This window comes from Linepithema humile, chromosome 3 (assembly GCF_040581485.1).
Source record: "Linepithema humile isolate Giens D197 chromosome 3, Lhum_UNIL_v1.0, whole genome shotgun sequence".
NCBI classification, from domain to species: Eukaryota; Metazoa; Arthropoda; class Insecta; order Hymenoptera; family Formicidae; genus Linepithema; species Linepithema humile.
In genome coordinates this window covers 27,857,197-27,878,118 of record NC_090130.1, presented here as the reverse complement: position 1 = coordinate 27,878,118, position 20,922 = coordinate 27,857,197, and the positions used below count along the sequence as shown (strand labels likewise).

General features: G+C 37.4%; 3 protein-coding genes and 1 long non-coding RNA gene across 6 annotated transcripts; 2 read left to right on the top strand and 2 right to left on the bottom strand.

Annotated features, from left to right (window-relative positions):
* Nucleotides 1-610: 610 nt before the first annotated feature.
* Nucleotides 611-11,199, bottom strand: rin (ras GTPase-activating protein-binding protein 2). Of its 2 annotated transcripts, none has more exons than XM_012378697.2 (9): nucleotides 10,790-11,199; nucleotides 8,737-8,926; nucleotides 8,412-8,592; nucleotides 7,842-8,207; nucleotides 7,226-7,561; nucleotides 6,862-7,054; nucleotides 6,430-6,689; nucleotides 6,177-6,345; nucleotides 611-6,098 (listed from the first exon to the last, which is right to left on the bottom strand). In XM_012378697.2, exons 2-9 carry the CDS (start codon nucleotides 8,832-8,834, stop codon nucleotides 5,956-5,958), a joined length of 1,746 nt encoding a protein of 581 aa, XP_012234120.1. In that variant the 5' UTR covers nucleotides 8,835-8,926; nucleotides 10,790-11,199; the 3' UTR covers nucleotides 611-5,955. The 2 variants fall into 2 exon arrangements, with proteins under 2 accessions (XP_012234120.1, XP_012234119.1); XM_012378696.2 differs by having other exon boundaries at nucleotides 7,157-7,561; nucleotides 10,790-11,197.
* Nucleotides 11,200-12,843: 1,644 nt separating this feature from the next.
* Nucleotides 12,844-16,544, top strand: Usp1 (ubiquitin specific protease 1). The gene is made up of 7 exons (XM_067350918.1): nucleotides 12,844-13,077; nucleotides 13,296-13,475; nucleotides 13,772-14,010; nucleotides 14,102-14,331; nucleotides 14,396-14,916; nucleotides 15,068-15,260; nucleotides 15,527-16,544. Exons 2-7 carry the CDS (start codon nucleotides 13,307-13,309, stop codon nucleotides 16,095-16,097), a joined length of 1,923 nt encoding a protein of 640 aa, XP_067207019.1. The 5' UTR covers nucleotides 12,844-13,077; nucleotides 13,296-13,306; the 3' UTR covers nucleotides 16,098-16,544.
* A 152-nt stretch (nucleotides 16,545-16,696) lies between these two features.
* On the top strand, nucleotides 16,697-20,643 carry LOC105678974 (uncharacterized protein T05G5.1). Of its 2 annotated transcripts, XM_012378741.2 has the most exons (3): nucleotides 16,697-17,212; nucleotides 18,805-18,969; nucleotides 19,198-20,643. In XM_012378741.2, the coding sequence occupies exons 2-3, from the start codon at nucleotides 18,835-18,837 to the stop codon at nucleotides 19,543-19,545; spliced, it is 483 nt and encodes a 160-aa protein (XP_012234164.2). In that variant the 5' UTR covers nucleotides 16,697-17,212; nucleotides 18,805-18,834; the 3' UTR covers nucleotides 19,546-20,643. The 2 variants fall into 2 exon arrangements, with proteins under 2 accessions (XP_012234164.2, XP_067207055.1); XM_067350954.1 differs by lacking the exon at nucleotides 16,697-17,212 and having other exon boundaries at nucleotides 18,799-18,969.
* Nucleotides 18,168-18,915, bottom strand: LOC136998384 (uncharacterized). The gene is made up of 2 exons (XR_010888941.1): nucleotides 18,777-18,915; nucleotides 18,168-18,421 (listed from the first exon to the last, which is right to left on the bottom strand). It is a non-coding gene; the product is annotated as an uncharacterized lncRNA (long non-coding RNA).
* Nucleotides 20,644-20,922: the final 279 nt, after the last annotated feature.

The following is a 20,922-nucleotide window of genomic DNA, read 5'->3' as shown; positions in this document are numbered from 1 at the left end:
ATTCTCGAGGATTGTTCTAACTTCTAACCAGACGTTTTCGGAATATTCTGATGAAGAATGTTAATTTGATAGTCAAATGACCAAATTATTCAAAAAAAATATACCATTTTAACTCGCTCCACATTAAGCTCTCGAAAAAAATTATCATATTTAAACGTTTAGTTAAAATTCACGTCATGAACCACCATCAAAATTGAAAAAGTTAATTATGTGCATGAATATATTTTTAAGCATATCTGTAATATAATCAACAAAATCAGTTGAAAAATTAGAAGAAAAATTTAAAATACCTCTGGCGTCGTTTCTGCTAAAACTTGGTCGCACAAAATCCTTGTTTGTCCCGATATAATTATGAGTTCTGTGAAAATTACGAATATACCGTCCTCGTTATAGGTTTTGCTTACCGTTTCGACTACCGCCAAATGCTGATGATTCCGTACTCAGCAAGTTGGCAAAACAGATTATAGAGGAAACGTGACTCCATATATATGAAGCTGGCTAATAAAGTTCGTGCCGAAATTAAAGGTGAACATGCTGCGATAAATAAAGAGATATTATAATAGGGGTTGGTAGTAAGGTAGGTATATATATGTATATTATACTAAATGCAAAAAGTTACAATACATTTAATGTTTGTTTGTTTTTTTTTATCTTTCCTTTAACATTATCTTTTTTTTTCTCCCCCCTCTTTATCGCAGTAACTTTGTTTTCAGTTGTTGGTTGTACACACAAGTTGGCCTGGCAGACCGAAATAAAAATGTATACTACAAAAATTCACAACTTATTAGCCGCCATCCTCTAATCATTATTATATATATCGTTATAATTATTTGTATATTTTTCTTCATATCCCCTTCTTTCGTTTTCATTATTATATTTATCTTTTATTATTTTATCATTTATTATTAATACTTAAAAACGAAAACATTCACACTAAAAATTTGCAGAGCTCTCTTTCAAGTATGCAAAGCGATGATCTCGCATAACTGCAGCTTTGAACACGTTGTACTTGAACACACAGATATGCACATGGATAAGGTGAAGTCAAACGATGTGAGTGAGCGTATAGAACATTTTATAGTAAGTGGCAGGCGAAAAAATCGGAAGTCATAATCTGCGATTGCAAATATTAGATGACTATTATGACTATATCATTTAGCATAAAACATTTCTTTCTTTCTTTCTTTCTTTCTCTCTCTCTCTCTCTCTCTTTCTCTCTCGAATATATTAATTGCACAATGTGCTGACTGGTGAAGAAGTACTGGATGTATAAGTCGACCTTACATTGGGTTAAAAATAATTATACAGACACAATTTATCGTATTTAATGTACAAGAGGATGTAAAATGACAATTCTCTCTCTCTCTCTCTCTCTTTCTCTCTTACCCACACAAATTCCCATACAAATATCCCTTTAAACATGCCCTACATATGTATACAAAGTTGAAGCAGCTGGCGCTTCAATATTTGAAGTCTCTCCTTCTAGTGGCACATGTACCGTGTTACATTTATTACATACTGCGAAAGGTAAATATTTTATCACTGCAGTATTAGACCTTGTTTAAAACAATAAATATATACTAAATAAAGTGCAACTCACTCTTGCAAAAATTTTTCGCTAACCGAACATGCCTCGCACTTAACACCGGCACGCCAGGATTCATGTTTGTTCTTTTAATCACTTTGATTGCTACGTTATAGATACACCGTCCACGACGGTACCTTCGTCGGAATTACGGCAGCTACATGTGAGTGTCGATCTTCCATGTAATTCAATTCCATTTTAACGTAATTTGCATTCGTCGTTGATAAGCGAAAAATAAAGTCCTTAACTATATGCGAATGCTTACGGTTTTCAAGGAATTGCGGGAGTGATTTGCATACGATTGTTGTAACAGTCAGTGTTAAATTATTTAATGGTAAAATAATAGCGCGATTGTAACGTGTTCCGTTTTTTACGTTTTGCCTGACTTTCAAAGGATGTCACGTTATAAATATTATTTTTGAAGATACGATATAAAATAATGTTTTCGAAAATGATAATATATCAACTTCGAAGTGTTAAATAAAATTTTCTAATACATAATTGTGAAAACTGACTATATGGCTGATATGCAAACATTATGAGAAAAAGTATTACTTAAATTTACAGTTTTTATACGTCATGCTATTTTAAACTTTGTAGGATTTTCATATGCTAAATTCAAATTGCTAAATTTGAACGAGATGTCTATAATTCGCTCGGATTTTCATTTTAAGCATACAAAATCGCTTAGAAAATTTGATATCAGACTTATCACATCTTCGAAAATGAAAGCAACTTGAAAAAATCTATTTCCTTATTTCGTGATATTTTTTTCAGAATTATACAAAATATACGTAATACTCAATGTTTGTTGCAAGGAAGAGAGAAGTGATAAAGTGCTCCATCCTGTATACTTCAGGGTCAGATTTAATGATCAATTTTTCTTTTTTTTTTTTTTCTTTTTTCTTTTTTATAACAATACTAAAGTGCCAATGACGTGACAACTATCGACAAAATCCGGAAATACGTTTTCGCGTTACTATACTAACTTATAAAGAGAAACGATTCGATGGATCGAATCTTTATTACTTTCTACATAGCATTTATCTATAACGGAATATAGGCTTAGGCAGGGGTCGCATGGCGCGTGGTTTCTCATGATTCATGGCTCGTTTGTGCTCATCGTAGGTACTTGCTTATGTTCAACTCGCAAGTTTACTGACGCTAAACGGAAACGACGAGCTACAAATCGTGAGCAGCGATCCCGATTTCGCGGCTCGGGACAGCTTCGTGTAATTCGTCAAGTCGTGGCGAGCCGTGGGACCCCGGCCTTAAGATTGAGACATTACATATCCGACAAGGACGCTTGTCCGGGAGAGAATGCTTGTCAATTTTTTTCTTTATCTTTCTTTCACTAATTGTCGGAAACAGCAAACGGCAGAGGGGCGCAGCCCCGCGAAACCTATCCCTCTATCCGCATCTGGGTCAGAGCAGCCGCGTCATTATCGTCATCGTTGTCATCGTCGTCGTCACCGCCTCGAGCCGTGTTAAACGAGACATCAAAATCGCGTAATACTACAATGACCAACATTATTCGTTAAGACATGATGCATGTTAAAAAATATAAACGTTAAACGAGGCGTGGCCTCGAGCGGGCGCGCCGAGAAGTTAGCAATGGCACGGACGCCGTGTCCCAGACACAGGGTGTCGCGATGCGTTTTTTTTTTCATTTGTCTCCATCACAAAATCTTTCTATTCTAGCATCTTAGCACACATTCATTTACTTATTATTACTTTCGTTTAGGTAACATTCGTAAAAATCGTTAGCGACCATAGTTTGATATTGCATCGCCCAATCATTCAATTATCAGTCGCAAGACTTTTGCGGAGATTCTTGATGTCTTCTGATAATCGCGTTTAATTACAAATTAGCATACTCTTATGTTGACAATGCAAGCAAATGCATTTTTTCTCCCACAAAATTCGTTTCTCGTTGCTGACTTGAGCTTCTGCTTCTTCAAATATATATATGTGCTTTTTATCAATAATTATAATTTGTTCGATCAATTACAGAATGCACGTTTCTCTTACGTGCTTTTTACACGTTTGCGTTGAACGAAGCTGTTATTTCGTTAATAAATGTGCTTTCAAGTGTATTGCATCCAAAAATACTGATAAATAATACCATCTAAAAAAATTAACAATTTATTTCAAGAATGATGCTCATACACATTATTGTAAGAGCGTAATTTTTCTCAGATATTGTTAATTCCTTTTCTGATAGTATTATCTGTTTGTATTTCTCGATGCAATACAGTCGTAGGCTTAAGAGCTTCATTTATAGCAAATACATGCTCTAAGAGGATAAATGCGAGGAGAGCACTCTGGGATTAGGCAGACAAATTATAATTATTGATAAAAAGCACGTGTGTATTTAAAGAAACAGAAACTAAAGTCAACACATAAAAAAGCAAAATTTTGTGAGGAAGAAAAATGTTAGTTTGTATTCACAAGGTCGCAGAAATTGTTAACGTACGTCACGTACGAAATATGAATCCATATTTGCATTAATTTATAATCGAAAAGCAAAAAACTTTCTAATTTCTTTCACGACTTTCAGAGATTTGATTGACTATTATTGATCAAATTTATAGACTGACGAGAGTTTTGCCACACTGCCTCACGGACACATTTCGTACTGGTCATAATTCGTATCTAACGACGCACTGCGATTAGCAGAAAATATCAACAATCTTTGCAAAATGCTGTCTCACGACCGATAATTTAATGATTCGATGATGCAATATTACACTATGCGCATGTACGATCTTTACAAATTTTATTTAAATAAAAGTAATAATAAATATATGTGTGAGGAAAAAAGAAGGTAGATGCCTAGAATAGAAAGATTTTATGACAGGATAAAATTATAATAACGATCGATTTTCTTTCCTTTACAACCTTTTTTTTTATTCTTGTTGTTGATCATCAATTAAGAAAAATGTTTACAATTTTGTAAGAGAAGACCAAATCGTAGTGTAAAAAGATATTAGAAAAAATTGTTCTCACAATTAACATTGTAACAATTATTCTTATAAAAGCACGAAATGCGAATATATGTCCGTGAGGCAGTGTAGCAAAACTCTCGTCAGTCTATAAATTTGATCAATAATAGTCAATCAAATCTCTGAAAGTCGTGAAAGAAATTAGAGAGTTTTTTTACTTTTCAATTATAAATTAATGCAAATATAAATTCGTATTTCGTGCATGATATATATCAATAATCTTTCCGTAATGACTTCGAACGTGAATAAAAACTGATAAAATTTTCTTACCGGCAATAAGAACAATCGTCAATTGTAAGAACAATTTTTTCTAATATTTTTTTACACTGTGATTTTGTTTATTCGTACAAAATTGTACCACCGATGGTCGGCAAAAATAAAACAAAAGGTCATGCAGGAAGAAACTAAATTGTCGTTTTTCTTATCCTTTTTTCTTTCTTTTTGATGCGTGCAACCGGGACACAGTCTCGAATTCTACAGAAAGAAAGATAGAAAGAAAAACAACAATTCAGTTCCTCATTCCAGTTATACATGGCAAAAAGGAAAAAAGACGTTTCGTTGGCGGTTGGTGCGTCGACTCGAAAGCGTGCGAGACTACGCACGTCACTCCCTCGTCCTTCTCTCGCTTGGTCGTTCTGTGTGAAGTGTACAATGAAATTCGCTTCTTTGTCTCCTCCTGTGATTCCGGCGAGTCAAAGGAAAGGCGCGTAGTGTTGAATGACGCGCGTTATTTTAAAATCGCTACGCAAAGAGTTCCGACACAATTCCCCGATTTCAGATCACGTCGCCTTTCCCCGTTCACTAAAATTTACCACATTCCGGCAACATTCTCTTTTGAGCTCCTTTTTTTTGGACTTATCGCACGGTTGTACGTGCGTTTGTATGATTGCGCTCCGTTTATGTGCTTTGCGTCACAAAGTCCTGCGGGATTGCCCGATTCTCGATGTACGAAGGACGAACTCGAACCGACGATTATCAGCTGGTTAACTGACATTTTGACGAACTGGAACACACAGCACTAAGTTCGACGTCTCGCGCGAGGAGAATCCATTCTACGCTCGAGATTTCGATGAAGTCGCGTTGGCGTGTCTTCCATGTTCGAGCTCGTATTTCGTACGACTTCTTTTTGAGCTACGTCATCTAGTATCGACTGTTATTGTGTTGTTGCTTGACGAACGTTGTTGCAAGCGAACGTTTAAGCGTATAAGAGTGGCGCCGGTTGCGAGGTCGTGCGGCATACGAAATAGTTCTGGATTTCATTTCTCGAAATGAAGATGGCAGATGCATGGTGGCTCCGATGACTTTTATTCAGTAGAGGTTGGATTATTAAGAGGATGTTGTGACTTTTGCGTGCTGCAACCGGTATTAGCGACGGTTTTGATAACCGGGATTGCTCGGATTGCCCGGTTGTCGCATGCCACCGCCGCCCCTACCGCCGTCACCACCCCGTGAGAAACCTCCGCGGCCACCTCGCGCACCATGCTGTCCACCTCTCATCACAGGGCCGCCTGACATTAAATCAATAAGAGATAAGTAAGTTAAATCATTCCATTGATCAATAAATCGGAAAGCAGTCTGGAAATTACCTGGTCCGCGCTGTTGTTGTTGCTGCTGCTGCTGTTGGTTATTTATAGAACGCATACCACCATCACCGGAATTCAATCGTCCTCCGCTACCGTCCATAGACATTCTAGGCCTCACCTTCTTTTCCTCCACATTCAATTTTTGTCCACTTTCATCCGGATAATAGATTGGCTAAAACGATAATTGTAATATGAGCAAGAACTTGTATCCTTGTTAAACGTGTATATATATATATGTTTAAGAATGTAAACGTACCAAAGAATTCAACACTTTGGTCACAACCTGTTGATCTTCAAATGTAATAAATCCGTAATTAGGCACTCGCGCGTTGTTGCCGGCTTGCGGACCTTTGCATCTGTCGTTCGATTTACTGTGTACGCGCAATTCGGCGACTCTGCCGTAACGCTCGAATACTTGGCGCAAATCATTCTCGGATGCATTGTGTGGTAAATTCCCCAGGAAGAGTTGATGAGCATCGCTGTATTGTCCTGGTCTTGTGCCACGACGCTCTCCATCTAAGGAATAATATTTTAATATGCAACGACATAAAATCAAATTTTATTTGCCTAAAACAAACGAAGAAAAGAAATTTTTTAAATAATCAATATAATTGACGAGAAATATGCTTCCTTTGTTAAGATCTTGTTTCAGATTGTCGTTAAATATATTTATCTTGCATTCTTTTACCTCTTTGTATTAATCCTCCTCGAACACGTTGCTGCTGAGGATGTTGTTGTTGTTGCGGCGGTTGATTTCCGCCCACTCGATGCACTTGTTGCTGAGCCGCGGATACATTGTTAGGAGCGGACATAGAAGTCGGTCCGTTATTCGCAGGATGCAACGGCGATCTGTCGTCCATGCGTAGATTCGTCATGGGAGGCTGTAGGAAAGGGGGAAAAAAAAAAAAAAAAAACAAGCTTGTTTATCGTATCTTTCAAATGGCTTCAGAAGGCTGAACATTAACGGCAGGAACAAAACTTACCGGAGACAAGGACAGTTTAGGAGCTTGAGGGCTAGTAGCACCAATGGCGCTTGGGTAAGAAGACTTTACCAAGTTAGCATAGGTCTTGGGTCCGCTGCTGTTGACGGTGGCATTGGTTATTTGATGCTCAGGCTCGGTCTCTTGCGCAGATGCGGTAAATGTTTCCGCCTCAGGCTGCTCGCTCCTCTCCTCCGTCTGAGCCTGCGGTTCGTTCTCCTGCTGTTGCGGCTGCTGCTCGCCGTTCAATTCCGCCTCCTGCACAAACTGGGTCTGCGCGGCTGGCTCGGCTATATATTGATGTTGCTGGGCCGGAGGCGGAGGCGGCGGCTGTTGCTGCTGCGGCTGTTGATTCATCACCTCTTCGTGCACCGTTCCGTTCAAAACTTGCTGTATGACCGGGTGGACCTGAGCAATGGGTGTTTGCAAATAACACTACATTATAATCTAATAATAAATTGTGTAAAAATTAGGTGACAAATTTAATTATTCCGTTAAATTCAAACTGTATAATTTCTAAATTTTGCTTTATAACGGTGCATTAAAATTATAATTTATAAAAAGTAAAATTCTTTACGTATTTCTTTGCATCTTCGTATTCTTCGCCAATAACTGTGTATTACTATAGCCTCAAACAATATTTAGCTTTCATGTTTTAGTAATGATACATCACAGTTGTTGTACTAACATGTGGTTGTGGTGGCGCAGCGTAGTACATTGGTTGCTGCTGCTGAATCGGCGCTTGCTGCGTTGGAATGAGAGTCGGTTGAGCTTGCTGTTCGGCAGCTTGAGCGGGAGCCGACAGCTGCTGTGCCTGGGTCTGGTGTTCGTCTTCCTCAGGCTCGGTTCGACCGATTTCCTCGGTCTCTCGTTCGCCGCTTTCGCCACCGTCCGCGCCGCTTACGTCGGCTTCATCCTCGTCGGGAAATATTACATCTTGATAGCGGAAGATATCGTTGTGCACGTAGTACGTTTTAGGTGCTTGTACTGCTAGCACGAAAGTTTGCGTAAAGCGACGCATTGGTTGCCCAGCATTAGACAGCTCTCCGGATACCTGCGTAACGATACAAGATAAATACGTAATACTATAGCAATAATTATATAAAAATGTTTAAATAAAGTTTAATGTGTTGCTATAAAAATAATATATTCAATAATTGATACTTTGTATTGGTATAATTGATTAATTTTTTTAGTATGAGAGTATAAATGCAAATAATCATTTTGCTTATGATTTATGTAAAGTAATATATTTTACCTGCACAACAACTCCATTTTCAAGAGTCAGTTGAGAATCCACCTGACTTATTTTTGCATGACAGTCGTGAAAATTCAGCTGTTGAATTTTCTGGTGTATCTGCTTCTGACCGATCGCCGGGGTGCAATCCCGATTGGAATCCACATCCCCGTGCACAAAGGAAGAATGCTGATTATAGAACCTAATTATCAAATTCATAGAAATTATTGTTATGCTTAAAATATTCATTAAATAAAATTGAATAATTGTACGCTATTCCAATTGATAAGAAATCTCTATGACGTAATTTTCACTTGGAAAAAGTATAGCTAGATAACTAAAGTACCTATGAAGGTGAGCAGGAGCTTGGTTCAGCAAAGTGTAATATTGTCGGACAAATTCCCGACCAACACTTTGTGGAGAAGGAGATGCCTCCATGACCATCTTTTTACTTTCTAGCTTCTAAAGCAATATTTTGCTGCAAACAGCAAACTAAATGTTCGATTGTAAAATCCTAAAATTATTAAGGCAGAGATCTGAAACAAAAAAAATCATAATGATTAAAACATCATATAATTGTCATATTAAAAAAATTTTTAATTAAAAAAAACAGAAAAGACTATAAGAATCAAAAGCGGATGTCGAGACTCAAAAGATATTACAAACCAGTGCAAAATAATACTACAGAAACGTTTCGATTCAATTTTTGGGCTTTCTTCAATCTAGTATTTTCTTCAATCTAGATCGATTAAAATTCTTAACCGATAATTGTGATTATGCGTAAACATGCGCTAAAAAATTAATTAAAATTATGAATGAGGAAAACATATTAAAATTTATATATCAAAGTATATTATGATGATGTATTTTTGGATAATTTTAAAATATTATAAATAAAATGATAATTAAATTCAATTCAAATATGAATTACTACATATTTTTAATTAAACTTATATTATTATCAATTATATAATTGAGGTAAAATTAATTAAGTGATATCTGATAAAATCTTTCTTGAACACATGATGTTTTCATTAGATAAAATATTGTTTTATTTCTTGAAATCTTGTATGTAAATCCGAAGAAATAAAATATTAATGAATTTTTTTAGCTATTCTTGTAATTAAATATACAATCTTATATGTAAATATGATTGTAATATAAATAGAATTAGATATAAAAGGAACCAAGAATCAGTTTCAACCATCTTGAGTTTTGGAACCATTTTGGAAAGATGTAAATATACAGACATATATTACTCATTGTGCTATTACTCATTATACAAATATATCATACACGTATGTGAATATATGTATATCGTTTAAATAGATAAATATATCCTGTTAAAATGAACTAATTATATATATCGATATTTTTTATTACTTCTTTCTCAACAGAAATTTAAATCACTAATCGGTTATTTAATTCTTATAACAAATACGCTTCTACGAAATGCTTATACCATTGTGCTAAAAATTCTTTTAATGCCAAAAATATAGCAGTATTTTTACCAATAGAAGCATATAGTCTTAATTATTGAATTTCGAGATACACGTGGTCAAAAAATTTCGTTTACATGTAGAATATTAAAAAAATATCTCTGTGCTTCAAATCAATGGCCAGTAATATCACGAGAGCTTATCCGAGGCCGAAATCCTTATTACGTAGTGCGCAAATAATCGGGATGATACGATGTGCGGCAAACACAAAGGGATTGGTAACGCGTAGCTGGACGAAGCGCATGGCAAAATTTTCACGATGCCGTCTCTCTCCCTCTTTTCTCTCCTCTCCCCCCACTACTCTTGTATTCTCTTTCTTTGTCTCTCTTTCTCTACCTAACAATTCGTGTAGGACTGTGCTACACTCTCCAGCAGCACGTGTTTCCTCCCGAATTGTTCGCAGACGATTCTCTCGAAGCTTCTGTCCTTCGGTCTCGTGAAGCGAGACGAAATAAAAAAAAAAAAAAAAAAAAAAAATAGGGAAGATTACGGACAGGAAGAGAGCCGAGACCGACGAGAACACGGTGCTCTCGCTTCCACCTCGTGGTAGCGAGAGAGCGCGGTCGCGCCCGGTCGCTCGCGCAAGCATGGCGATGTTTCTCCAACATCCCACGGAAACACGCCAACGCGAACGGACCGTCGGATGAGCGAATCGCGGTCTGGAGAGTCGCATCCCCGATGGCATGCCCGGAGATTTCGGAGCTCGTGGCGACACGTCGCTCGCCCGAATCAGAAGTCGAAATCGGGCATCCTTGGGCATTCGCGCGACGCTACAACGCGGAGGCGTGTTCTCAGCGTATTCGTCTCACGCTCGAGGAGGCGTCCAGGCGCCCCGTGCGAGCGACTACCTCGACGGATAGACGATATCTCGCGGCTGCAATGACAATAGCGCGCGCTTACCTGATGGAACGACGAAGCACTCTCGCGTGCAAGCAGGGTGAGATCGCACTCTTGGCACCTCTGGCGCGGCCGGCAGCGGCTACTTATCGCGCGGGAAGCCGTCGACTAATGGAGTAAACGGCCTACGACGGCGGAATCTCTCACGCGAGTGCACGCCGAGACACCGGGTCCACAAATGTGAATATTAATTATAAAAACAGTTCGCGACGTTGTGCTGTATGGTGTAACGCGTCTTCCTCACTTTTGCTGTGTACTTGCGGCTGCAGTGTGACAGAAAATGCAGCGCGTAGAGAACTGGCAACGCGGAGAATGTCGTTCGGATATAGATGGGCGCATCAAATCCGGCCGTACCGGAAGCACTTGAGCGCCGGCGGAGGGAGCGGGAACTGCGAGTTAACGATGCCCATTGGTCAGGGGAACTTGCGAGCATATGCCAAAAATGTTCCAATCACAATCTGCCAACGCGATCAATCGGTGCATTACAAATTTACATTGTACGATGCACGAGATATCAATGTTCAATTGAAAAACGTTTTTTTTAATAACTTTGTCTTATGGACGTAAGAATCAGAGAGAAGATTGAGAGTGGACATGCCCGCATTTTACGTGTTTCCGTGGGTTAGCGCCTCTATGTGCACAAAACGTGCACATTGAACTACGTAGCCAATGTCCACGAATCCCGTAGGCAATGTCCACGATCTTTTGGGTGTCTTCCGTGCTACGTCCACGACTTTTTGGTTCCGATATGTGCTATATCTACAAAGTGTCGGTAATGCACACTTGTAAAACATAATTATGTATATCAATCAGATTTGAAATACGCACGTATTGTAAATACATGTATTGTAGCATTTACTTTTGCATTTACAATTTATTTAGCAAAAGATCAGTTATTTTCAATAACCTGTAACTTGAAAATGTACATTTAAATTATTTTAATAAATTACTTCTATAATTTTGTGTGTGTGTGTGTGCGTGCGCGCGCGCGCGTGCAAGCAAGTGTGCAAATTGTGTACCGCACAAAGTTTCATTTAACAATTAAGTTTTAAAATTTAATTCTATATTCTTAACACTACACATACACAAAATTTTGTATGCTTGTTCTGGAAGACTTTAATTTCTTCTAAAACAAATATTGTATATCAATTGAAAAAAACCGTGTCATAAAACTTGAAACTATATTGGTCAGATCAAATACTTGTTTATTTTTTAAAATATGATTGCCCTAGCAATTGCCCTTTTTAAAAATTGTGTATTTACCAATCCTTTATAAATCAGATATTGTCAAAAATTATTTTAAGAATATCTTATTGATGTAGCGATTGATGTGTAGCGATTCTCACACAGAGATTCTGTGTCTGTGACATGGTTACACTCGTGTAGTGGTGCCACTAGACATAACGAGTGACAAGCGTAAAGAGATTAGGCGGTTTTATTATTGTTGTACCATAAATTTTATAAAATACTTTAACTTTTATTACTCTGAGGCTCTGCATACAGTAGACAAAATATTAGAAATAGCAATAATCATTTAATATTAAAAAGAGAAATTATTTTACATCTAACAAGAAAATAAAATATATTAATTAGTTTCAATTCTTATTTCTTAATTTATGCATTAATTTTTTCTATTCTTTTTATTTTTAAAATAAATAATTCCAATTTCTTATTTCTAATATTTAATAATTGTCCGTGGACTTTAGACTCAGGCCCTCTATTCCTTAGTCCGTGGTCGGTACTGAAAATCTATAATTTACGTCACGTATATTGTAGATTTTCAGTACTGGCAGTGAATTTCGGAACGCAGCGTATATAACATACTAGAGTGAGTCTTGAAAGAGTGAGGATGGACCAGTGTAGAAGAGAGAGATTATATTGAACGGGGACGTCTGTCTTATGTCTGCTTTGTTTTCAGTATACCCCCCCCCCCACCCTACCCCTCCATATACAATGATAAATGTGGAAGGAAGACATACGTACCCTTCTACTATTGCTATCTTTGGGCCGCAAACCGCACATTAGTTCTTATGGGAAAAGCTCCAGTATGTTATATAGCACAATGGCGGCCATCTCTAGTGAGATTAAACGTCGTCATTAGATGGCGTATGTTGTTCGTTGGCATAAACCAAAGTCAATTTGCTAGATAAAACGCAATGAAACGCTGGTAGAAATGTAGCTTGCAACGAGTCGATCAGGCTCTTTCGCGGCTATTTAGCATGGAAATCAGTTTGATTTAGTAACGTAATAAACGAGCCCTTTCGTTCCATGACTTCCTCACTCGATCATACGTGAGTAAACGCATTCAGCAGTTTATTTCACGATACTTATGTGACACAACGCGGTACAACGTAAGCGTCTCGATAAGACATCGCGAGAAAGTTTATGTTAACGTGGTTTTCCGACGTTGATGCAGTTGTGCGCGGTTTAAACAGAAGGAAGCACACACGATATCGGTGTGTCTTCCGTCTGTCAATAGATTGTCATGTAAATCATGCCATGATTGTAGGTTAGCAGAAGATGACAGTATTAGAAACAGAGGAAGACCCAGATAAACGTTCGGGTCCTCCTAGAAAGAAGTTTCGCCTGTCCCTGTCAAGTCGCGGACGAGAAACTACTATTGCTGTTCCACAGCCCCCTCATACATCTGTGAGAGGGGGCCTTCTGGAGAGATCAGATTGTTCATTCAGTACGTACACCTTACATCTTTGTTAATGATTGTTTTACAAGTATGAATTAAGTAAAATCTAAAAAATTTTAGGGAAAAGTAAGACCCATGCTCATTTTTCTTGTTTGTTAACTCTCTAAAATAGCGCTTAATTTAGAAACTAATAAATAACTGAATTTGTGAATAGCTTATTTGTATCAAAGTAAACCAACAAGATAATAGGTATAAATTTTACTCTCCCCTAAATTTCACTCATTCTTATGTATCTTCAGAAAGCGCTGATGTGTTTCAATTACATAATGATTTGGTTTGCGAAGGTACAAGCAAAATGTTGAATGGCTATCGAAATCAACTGAGCAATCACCAGGATGGAAGTTACGACATGCCTGGTACCAATACAGAAGGATTGAAGATAGCCACTTTATGTAATCTAGGAAATACCTGCTTCCTCAATAGTGTGTTATATACTTTAAGATTTGCACCTTCTTTCCTGCACAATTTACATCACCTAGCTACTGATTTGTCTAATCTAAATGACAAACAACTCCAAACAAAAGTAAGTGCTACGTAAATAGGTATAATAGATGCACTTATTTAAACATATATACTGTATATTAAAAGTTTTAATTTTATTAATATTCTTGCAGGCCAAATCCTCTTCATTAGGTAGAACTGGCGTATCGCTAACATCGAGCAGTAGTCGTAGCTGGAGCAGCAAAGATCTATTGGCCCTAGCTGGACCGACAGCAGAAGCCAACAAACCTCGTATTCAAATAGCTACTGAGAAATTGCACGAGGTCTTCATAGCATTGCGAGCACTAGAGGCAAGAGAAAATAGCGAGCCGTATCAACCAGACGCCTTCTTACAAGCTCTTAGGTGTGTATATCATTGTCGGAAGGTGATTTGTTTTATGTTTGCATTATTCTATTGAACATTATAGAGAGGTCAATCCGATATTTGAGGGAAATCAGCAACAGGATGCTCACGAGCTTCTAGTCTGCTTACTTGATAACATCAGGGAGACCTTTCAGTTGTTGGTCAGACACAGAGAGAGTCAGTTTGGTCAGAGCAATGGTGGCTTTCCCGACTTTACCATGGATCATTCGACAGTGGACGCTCAGTCAGAGAGTAGCAGCAGTTCCGGAAAAAGGAGCATTCGTAAATCTAGAAAGAAAAAGAAGATCACGAGCAGGGGAAGTTCGGTATCTCTTGTACAGCCAAATGCGAACGGTGTCGCGACGTCTGCAAGACCGTACGAGAATGGTCATGCGGAGTTCGCTGAGAGTAATGGCGAGATAGGAATGCGCAAACCAGAGAGCAAGAAGTGCTTTATCTCGGAGGATTTTGAAGGAGTTAGCTTGTTGCGCACAACATGTCTTGAATGCGAACATGTCACAGAACGGAAAGAAACATTCTGCGATATATGCGTGCCCATCGACATCGATCGTTCGAATGAAAAAGGTATTTAATCCATCAATTCCGAAATCCGCTTGTAACACGCCTGAAATATAACAAATGTTTTTAAACTTTGTCTAAGATAATCGATAATTGAAGTGTTTTACATTGCGTATAATTAATCCGCGACTTATAAGAACGTGCTATTTCTTCACAGACGATGATGGTCGATCAGTCGATAGCAGCGAAGTTTACAAACGTGCTGTAGTGACAAGCGAGCTGCTTTGGGGCAGGGATAAATATTGGTGCGCACGTTGCCTACGATATAACGAAGCTCGTCGAGCCGTATGTTTTCCCTCCTTGCCGAGACTCCTTATTTTACAATTGAAGAGATTTTCCACTGCTGCTGGGTAAGTGTGCGACTATAAATATAATGAAAAGTAATGTAATATTGGAAAAATATAACTTAATGTTTATATTAGATTAAATATAGCAAATAGTTTCTATATTTTAAACATTTATTTAAATAAAATTTATAAAAATTACAAACATTAAAAAATCGCAGATTTTCTATACATTATAAAAAATGATATCATACATTGTGACTTTGTTTTCAATCTTCTAAATTGTTACGTCAAAAGCTTTATTCCGCATCGTAATCGAACGTACGTTTCAGTTCGATGGAAAAGATCAACAATCACATGCCGACGCCGCTCACCTTGCAATGCTTCTGCGAGGAGTGCAGCAACGATCATGGGACAGGAGCCGGTAATATCGAGACACGGCACGTATACAAACTATATTCTGTCATAATGCATCAAGGCGCAACGATGACTGCCGGGCATTACGTCGCCTACGCGCGCCTGCCGGATGAGTCCGCGTACGCGGAATACTTCCAGTGCGATCGCGACAGTAAGCGGCAGAATCCTGGTCAGAGCGGTTCAGCGAGCACGAACTCGTCGTCGTCCTCCTCTTCCTCCTCCGACAAAGCATCAGGCATACTCAAATGCATATTCAGAAGCAAGCCCAGCGCGAATGAGAACAAAGAGCAGTTGGTGAACAGAGTCGGCTGTCGCAGTATGGATTGTTGCGGCATCAGGCGCAACAAGCAGGGCGTCACCTGGCTGGAATGCGACGACGAGGCGGTGCACGTAATACCATTGCGAGAACTCGAGGATAAACTGGCGCCGAATCCGCGAAACTCCGCCACCCCTTATCTCCTGTTCTACGTGAGGTCGACGACGTAAGTTCTGCCCGCGTTGGAAGTATTATATCAAAATGTCTTCGTTTGGAATATCAAGCGAAGCAGCAGCAAGTACGATGACAAAACGGGCCTCGTTCTTTCCACATCCCTCTCCTTCCCCTCGCCTTCTCCGACAACCGCGCTGTGATGTATCGCACATTCCAGACTTCCCGAGTTCTTCTTCCTGCGTACGTGCCGTATCGGGCTTTAGACGCATGTAATTTTGTAGGGTATAAACTGTCTACCGCCAAAAAAAAAAAAGAAGTATATTATGTACATTAGATTGTCGAACGGTATGCAATTTGTCGACCTGTATATGTAAACGAAATACCGTTGAGCTCGACATAATGAGTCGAGGAGTTTCGATTCCGCGCGTAGACGATTTAGCCTTAGTTGGGACGTTTTATTATTGAGTTATCTGTGAAATAATAAAAAAATTATGTATTCTTGACACATCTGTGTACATGTCATATCGCGAGATGGAGGCACCTGACCCAACCTGATAGCACTTATCGCCACGCTCGACTTTATACCGGTAGACGTCATTGCGACATAGCTTGAATATTTTAACGTCGTTTATTGCCAACGTCCATCGTTCCCTGAATTCTTCTCGATGCGACATTATTAATCGATTACGCGTTGAAAAGTAGCACGCAATTCAATTTCCACTCGTTGCGAGCGTAGTAAAATTGAACGAGGATTCTTCGCGTGACATTTAATCAATTTTGCGTTACGATGTAGTCTATAGAAACAACTGTCAATATAATTAGTAGAATGTACACGTTTCATTGGTGGTTGTTTTCGAAATAACTACTTTTGCGAACTTTTGTGAACAGCCTTGGACGAACTCGGCCGAATTTGTTCCTGCGCGCGCGGTCAGTCGTATGTACATATGCTGAAATATTTGTATGGTGTCAACTCAATCATACGTGGCTATGTACATCCATATATCGATTATTGTCATAGGGGGTCAGTAGTGGAGTAACGTTCCACCTGTCAGTCGAACACAGCAGTTCCCACTACTTTGCGCCGTGATACATTCAGTAGTTCGTATCTCTTAGGTGGAGCACGTTCTTACACGGCTATGTTCTCGTCCACACTCTTCGTGTAAGGTAAAAGGTAAGGTGGATATAAAATAACAGAATAAATTTTACGATTAAACGCCTCGGGATTTTGTATATATTTAAAATATTCATCCTGCGATGTTAGTAAGATGTGTACTACACAAATGAAAACCTAATTAGAGTTGAAGGATTTCATTCTTAATATCTCATTTCTCAATTGATTTCGGAATATTATAGTACCAGTAATTTTTTGTCGATAAACACTTTTTTTTTCCTATTTCTTTTGAAATCTGTATTGATGAGAAATAGTTGATATTAAATTCCTTGCAGTAAACGATATCTATATTAATGTTTGATATTTCTTTATGATTCATGAATTTTGGGCAAATGGCTGACCCACATTATTTTATCGCGCAATCAAACCAGTATTATTATATTAATAAACTTCTTATAGATCTATTTAACTCTTTATATTATTTTATAACTGTGTTGAAATTTCACAGTCAAAACACTTAGAATCATTTAATAAGTTTTCTTTATAATTTCCGAGTACACAACGAGTTCGAGACACATTCATCCGTAATTAATAAACATCGAATTCATTATCATTATGGTGAGTAAAGTGAACTTAAACAAAATAATCTATATATTGATGTGAACACAATTTGCATAATTGAAATCATATAAATCGTTACACAATTACACAATTTTTGATAAAGGATTCAACAGACACTTAAAATATGCAAATTTACCCTCGTTTTCTTCAGCATTGACATTTTATTACAAAGCAAAATCCCAGAAATTTCATGCTTCATCATGGCACTTATATATTATATTCACATTCTGCTCCACTGAACGAACATAATCGATATACCAGCTACATTCGCGGCATCGATAAATGAATGTTACAATGTGGCATATCTGCGCACTGCTCACGAAACGTCATTTTATCGTTAGCGAAGCGAAAATACTTTGTTTCCGTCGTGAAACCATTTTTTGACGCTATCGAGAACTGAATCAACCCAAATACGTATTTTGCTCACAAAATGCCGGCTTTTCAAGTCTTCGATGTTTAAAGTACACGGGAAGATCCGCAGTAGGTCACTTATCACCACGTGTAATCGCCTTTGAGTCGTAACATAGTGCACTGTCTCGTGAATGATATACTTATGCAACAATAGAATGAACGAGGCATGAGAAAAAAAACATTACATGTGTTATTTGTCTGGAAAATCAATATCGCGGAAGTTGCCAAGTTAACGAGCTGTAACAATAAAAATTATCATTCTTTGTGGAAGTTACAAGCATTTTAATGTACAAGCATAAAGTTAAACTGTTTCTCAAATTTTGTGTGCATAATACGTTGTTTTCATCTATTATACAAATGTAAATGCTATAATATTTTTTATCCTTTCACTACATTTTTCACAAATATTCACTTTAATAAATTAATAAGAAATTCATTTGTTGCATTCAATAAAATTATTTACATCATTCTATATGATTGTTAGTATTATTTCAAATATTTCCTGAATAGAAATAGAAAGTTTGCACTGCGCTTTACAAAGTTTTATTTGCACGATTACTTCTAATCGCTGTTGTATTTATTGCAGACGTACTTAAATCGAATTAATTGTCATTATGAAGCACCAGCAAGTAACCGTGGATATAACAAACATGGTGTTCACTGCCTTCTCTTATTTGGCGCTTGCTGGAGCGGTCTGGATATTTCTGCGGCTCATTCACGCCTGCTTTTGGTTGCCGAAACATCTGAAAAGGCAAAATGATGTTCAAAGAATGTTGCAAGATAAGGTAAACGAGAAGTTTATATCAATTCGATTGCCTTTTTTCAAACAATGCATATACACATTATTAAAGACACTATTCTTATAACGTTAATTAAAGTTAGTTGAGATTTAATTGGTCTTCTTGTAATTTCGAATTTTGAAAGAGGCAATAAAGAAGCTGTCAATTTTAACATGTGCTTATTTAAACAATTCTGTAAAAAGCAAATTAATTTTGAATTTGATAATCTCACAGGTTGATAGCTACGAGAAATATGTGTTAGAATGCGAGGAGAAGGAAAAGACGGAAATGTTAGACGAAATCGACGACGAGAAGAAAAGTCTCGAGATGTCGGAGAAGTGGAAAGAGCGACGGGAATGCCTAGACATGTTGAAACGAGAGCTGGCAAGAGTTCGCGAAGGTAAGGACATGTCCGATTGGGACGCTTTGCTGGACGAGGAACTGAAGAAGCACGCGGAGGAACTGGAGGCGGAGGAGGAGGAGGAGGAGAATGCCAAAAATGGGGCTAATAAAGAGAAAAGTGACAGTGAGAAAGAAGGCAAGAAAGTCGAAGTGGATACCGAACTAAAAAAGGAAAAGTAAGAACTGTCGAGTGCCTTAAAAGTGCCTTACTGAAACTGTACAATCGTTTTACGATAATTCATTTTAATACGTAAAGGAATATTTATGTGAAAATTTTGATTAAACCATTTTTTTTTACTAAATGCTCGTATAGCGCGCAATAATTAAGTGATTGAAAAATGTTTTAATACAGCTCGGCTCATTGTCAGCAGAATTTTAAGCGTGATATATTACTATTTACTTTACTGACAATCTAACTTTATTCACAATTCAATTTAATTAACGTTTAATTAAATTAATATTTAACACAAATTACATGTAATTGAGATTGCAAAAGTTACATGTAATCAATGTAAAAAGTATTACAGTAATAATCGCGTTACAAAGAGAGAAAAGTAGTTTTAAGTAAGTGCAAATATAAATGTGGTGTTCTTGAAACAAAAGTTAAAATTGTACAACTGTTATTGTTTTTGTTAAAGTACAAAAAAAAGATTATTTCTATTGAAACAAAGGTTATAATAATTGTAAAAAGTCATGATTTTTTTGCATGATTATTTAAAAGTAGAAGTGAAATTTAGACGGATTCACTTCACTGTTGTTGCCATTACTGCGATTAATATGCAGAACAAATCGTAAACGCCTACCTCGACAAACCTGTGCCTGCATTTAATACGTGTCACGTATATCGACATTTTACAATATGCAATTAATAATCACTAATTAATTTAATTGTCATAAAGCGCAGCGGCGCTTTCCGCAAGAGAAGTTTGATCGTAGATAATGCAATTAATATCATATTTGTTCACATATATAATTTATCGTGACGAAACAGGCGGAAGGTTTAGCGGCGTTACATTTATTTCTATATTTAAGCGTGTGAATATTTTATGAAAGATGTAGATAAATAGATAGATATATATATATATAGAAAACACGTCCGTTTTTGCATTACGAAATGATGAGATCAATAAGAATTATATGAAAGAATTATATAAACCGTGCAGTATACAACGATTTATATGACTTGTATTCAGTTGTTGACTCTGTGTTTTTATATTATATATATTATATCACCTTTATTGTAGAATCAATAAAACGATAAAAAATTAAAAATTGAAATATTCGAGAATGTGATTTTTTAATATACCGATGACTTTTAGGTTAATCCATGAATAATTTATTTTGGTGAGAGTTAATCTTTGGTTTATTACGAATGTTCAAATAATTTACTGGATTTCAATTTCAACTTTCGTTTTATCTAATTGGAGCACCTGCGCGTCTAACGTAAGATCTGTTCTTTTTAGCTGAAACTAGTGCAGCTAGTTCATCTAAAAAGAACACACCTCTCGTGTGAATCGTCCATAAGAGTATTTGCTTGCCGACTGTTTCTAGCTTAAT

What these genes read in the sequence shown, in the direction of transcription:
- rin (XM_012378696.2), bottom strand. Translation starts at nt 8,834, where the DNA reads ATGGTCATGGAGGCATCTCCTTCTCCACAAAGTGTTGGTCGGGAATTT. An exon ending in CTAAACTGTCCTTGTCTCCG is followed by an intron (nt 7,055 to 7,156) that starts GTAAGTTTTGTT and finishes CCTTTCCTACAG; the next exon opens with CCTCCCATGACGAATCTACG. An exon ending in CCAAAGTGTTGAATTCTTTG is followed by an intron (nt 6,346 to 6,429) that starts GTACGTTTACAT and finishes TTATCGTTTTAG; the next exon opens with CCAATCTATTATCCGGATGA.
- Usp1 (XM_067350918.1), top strand. Translation starts at nt 13,307, where the DNA reads ATGACAGTATTAGAAACAGAGGAAGACCCAGATAAACGTTCGGGTCCT. An exon ending in GAGATCAGATTGTTCATTCA is followed by an intron (nt 13,476 to 13,771) that starts GTACGTACACCT and finishes TGGTTTGCGAAG; the next exon opens with GTACAAGCAAAATGTTGAAT. An exon ending in CGATCGTTCGAATGAAAAAG is followed by an intron (nt 14,917 to 15,067) that starts GTATTTAATCCA and finishes ATTTCTTCACAG; the next exon opens with ACGATGATGGTCGATCAGTC.
- LOC105678974 (XM_067350954.1), top strand. Translation starts at nt 18,799, where the DNA reads ATGAAGCACCAGCAAGTAACCGTGGATATAACAAACATGGTGTTCACT. An exon ending in AAAGAATGTTGCAAGATAAG is followed by an intron (nt 18,970 to 19,197) that starts GTAAACGAGAAG and finishes ATAATCTCACAG; the next exon opens with GTTGATAGCTACGAGAAATA.